At 45.3% G+C, this 3,279-nt stretch overlaps 1 protein-coding gene across 1 annotated transcript; it reads right to left on the minus strand.

Moving 5' to 3' along the window:
* Positions 1 to 1,366: 1,366 nt before the first annotated feature.
* On the minus strand, positions 1,367 to 2,134 carry LOC109388015 (gap junction alpha-3 protein-like). The gene has a single exon (XM_019652329.1). The coding sequence runs from the start codon at positions 2,132 to 2,134 to the stop codon at positions 1,367 to 1,369; it is 768 nt and encodes a 255-aa protein (XP_019507874.1).
* Between the last annotated feature and the right edge of the window lie 1,145 nt (positions 2,135 to 3,279).

Genomic DNA, 3,279 nt, shown 5'->3' on the forward strand with positions numbered 1-3,279 from the left:
CACTGAGTCTGTGGTGATTCATTACAGCAGCCCCAGGGAACTAAGACACTCCCTCTGGCTAGTGTCACCTATTCAAGGATCGTCCCTCAGGCACAGGGGTGTGGTGGAGTCCCCACCTAGCCCACCAGCAGATCTTGTGACAGCTGCCCAAATGGGCTGAAATTCAATTGCCATCTTCCTTTTTTACTTCTGCCTTTTTTACCCCTTGGTGGAGAACCTTTACTGATCCCTCTGCTTCCTCAGTTTGGTGTCCCCTCCCACCTCATCTCAGACCAGAGCAACTATAAAAAACAATTCAGCATTAAATGTAGAGATGATCAAGTAAATCAAACTAAACATTTAGTACCTTGTGTTATGTTCTGGTTTTGCATCTGTTGAGAATATGTATGTGTGTACATACGCATACACATGCACGCATACATATTTTCTTTTCGATCAACTTTGTCAGCTTGTAAGTAACACATGATAAAATAAATGTAATTTAAGGAGCAGTTTAATGAATTTTGAAAACTGTCTACACTATGTCTCCACCAGCACAGTTGTGATACAAACTGATCTCACCGATATGTTTCCTGTTGTTTTTTGTGGTCAGTCCTTCCTTAACCTGACCCCAGGCCATCCCGCACCTACGTTCTGTCTGTGTCACCTCTCGGAATACTGGATAGGTAATAAGTTCATGATATTTAAGAGAGTCTGGCATATTAAGGCATCTGGCAAAACAGGTTTTAACTCTATGTGAACTGTGTAATTAATTTTAGACTTGCAGTTAAGAACATTTGACTGAGTTTGTGGACGATATTGTAATATAAACAGTAAATTTAAAGATCCTGTAATTTTGATGCATTAGATTTTTTTAAGAAGTTGTTACAAATGGCAGAAGAAAAAACTTAAAAGAAAAAGTTTCAGAAAAAGGATTTTACTCAGTAAGACTAAAGAAGTAAAGAAAGTAATAATGGGGGGGGGCTAAACTAAAGGAACACGTAATCTTATTAGATTAATTTTTTAAAGGGTGTTTGAATTGTATTCATAGTTCTTAGCCTAAGTGTTTTTGTATGAGAAATCTATGATCTAGTACTTACTTAAAGGTCAAAGAAAGCCATGGAATAGCAGAATATTCTGGTTTGCTCTTTTAATTTCTTTGTCTTCTCTTTTCTTTTCTAGGTTAAGGTATCTTTTTGTCAATTTTATGGAAATAAAGAATAACATAGTAAAACAAAGTTTAAACAGGAGAAAGTGACCGGTTCTATCAGCAATAATTTAGAATTTAAAAAATGGACTTGGTCACTGTGAATTTAGTCACGTGTGACCTTTTTTCACAGACTATGTGCAGTGCCAACTGGATGATAGTACTGGTGGCTGTAGCCTACTACGAGGGGGGTGGGCTCACACCCCCAGGGTTGGTGGCCCTCATCCTGAATTCAGGGGTGCCTGGGGTAACAGAGTTGGTCATGCCCTTTTTAAGCTTCTTCCAGCCGAGGTGGTAGAGCTCCAGCACATTGAGAAGGAGGGACAGGCTGGCCACCGCCAGCATGAAGATGATGAAGATGGTCTTCTCTGTGGGCCTGGAGATGAAGCAGTCCACGGTGTTGGGGCAGGGCGACCGGTCACAGGTATACTTTGGCTTCAACTGAAAGCCATACAAATAGTACTGTCCAACGATGAAGCCCACCTCAAACAGCATCTTAAAGATGATGCTGAAGACGTAGGTCCCGAGCAAGGCCCCGGAAATGCGGACCTTGCCTCGGTCGTCCCTCACCAGGGCCCTGTCCTGGCCATGGTCACTGTCTCCCTTCAGCTGCTCTTCACCACGCTCTTTCTTTTTCTGTTCCCTGCGCACGATATGCAGCACGTGCCCCAGGTAGATGAGGGTGGGCGTGGACACGAAGATTATCTGGAGCACCCAGAAGCGTGTGTGGGAGATGGGGAAGGCCTTATCGTAGCAGACGTTCTCACAGCCGGGCTGCTGTGTGTTGCAGGTGAAGTCTGACTGCTCATCTCCCCACACCTCCTCCACCCCAGCCCCCAGCACCAGGATTCTGAAGATGAACAGGACTGTCAGCCAGACCTTGCCGATGACGGTAGAGTGCTCCTGTGTGGCATCCAATAGTCTCCCCAGAAGGCTCCAGTCACCCATTGCTCAGACTGCCAGCCTGTAAGAGGACACGCTTGTTAATAGGCAGGTGAAACAAGTAAGCTGTAGTGGAACCGCCCAGAGGGGCAGGTGTCCTTGTGCATGGGGGTTGGAAGATGTCATTAGGTGGCTGTCCTCTGACTTACAACGTGGGCTGTGCTGCGGAGTGCTCTGGGGGCATGTGTGTACATGTGTGCATGCATGCACGTACAGCTGTATCCTTGACAATGTGCGTGTACATGTGTGAACATGTGTGAGTGTGATGGTGTACATGTGTGTATTGTACATGTGTGCCTGTGAAAACGTACCATGTGCACATACATGTCTGTACATGTGTGTCTGTGTGTCTGGACATGTTATGTCCATGTGTGTGCACGTGTGTGTATGCATGTGTGTCTGGTTGCCCGTACATGTGTGTACACTCATGCCTCTCCATGTATGTATTGTGCATGTACATGTGTGAGCCTATGTGTGTGGATGTACCTGAGTCCATGGATGTATGTCATGTATTTACATTTTGTGTAAATATATATGCATGTGCATACATCATGCACTTGCACACATGCCTTTATGTGTGCCCATGCATGTGTACCTATATGTACATGTGTATTATGTGTATGGGCATGTAGATGTGTGTACATGTGTGTACATGTATACATGTATAAGTGAGTGCATGTGTACCTATATGTACATGTACATTTGTGTGCGTGTGTGTGTGCATTGTGTGTACCTATCTGTGTGTGTCTGTACATGTCTTCCACTACCATACCATACAGGGTTAAATCAAGGTCTACATATGACTATGGTAGTCAGGTATATTACCTAACACAAGTGGGACAGAAATGCGACAAGCACAGGTCACTTAACTCACTTTAAAGAAACAGAGACCAAGAAAGAGAGGTGACCTGCCTAAGGGACATGGACCTCTCCCCGCCTTTGAAGGCGGCCCTGGTCCCTTCCAGGCACTGTCTCTCCAGGAGCTCTGGGGCTGCATGTGCAGCGGGCCAGTTCCCAATCTCACCCTTCCTGTTCATGTGAGGTTAAAGTAGCTTTCTCCCCAAGTGCCGCCATGCCCATGCCGCCATCACACCTCCGCCATTTTAACCTGTTACCTCCTCCATCACTGACTTTCTCTTTCACTTGGCACA

This window comes from Hipposideros armiger, unplaced genomic scaffold, assembly GCF_001890085.2.
Source record: "Hipposideros armiger isolate ML-2016 unplaced genomic scaffold, ASM189008v1 scaffold_178, whole genome shotgun sequence".
Lineage (NCBI taxonomy): Eukaryota > Metazoa > Chordata > Mammalia > Chiroptera > Hipposideridae > Hipposideros > Hipposideros armiger.

Coding starts and splice junctions, on each gene's coding strand:
- LOC109388015 (XM_019652329.1), bottom strand. CDS start 2,134: ATGGGTGACTGGAGCCTTCTGGGGAGACTATTGGATGCCACACAGGAG.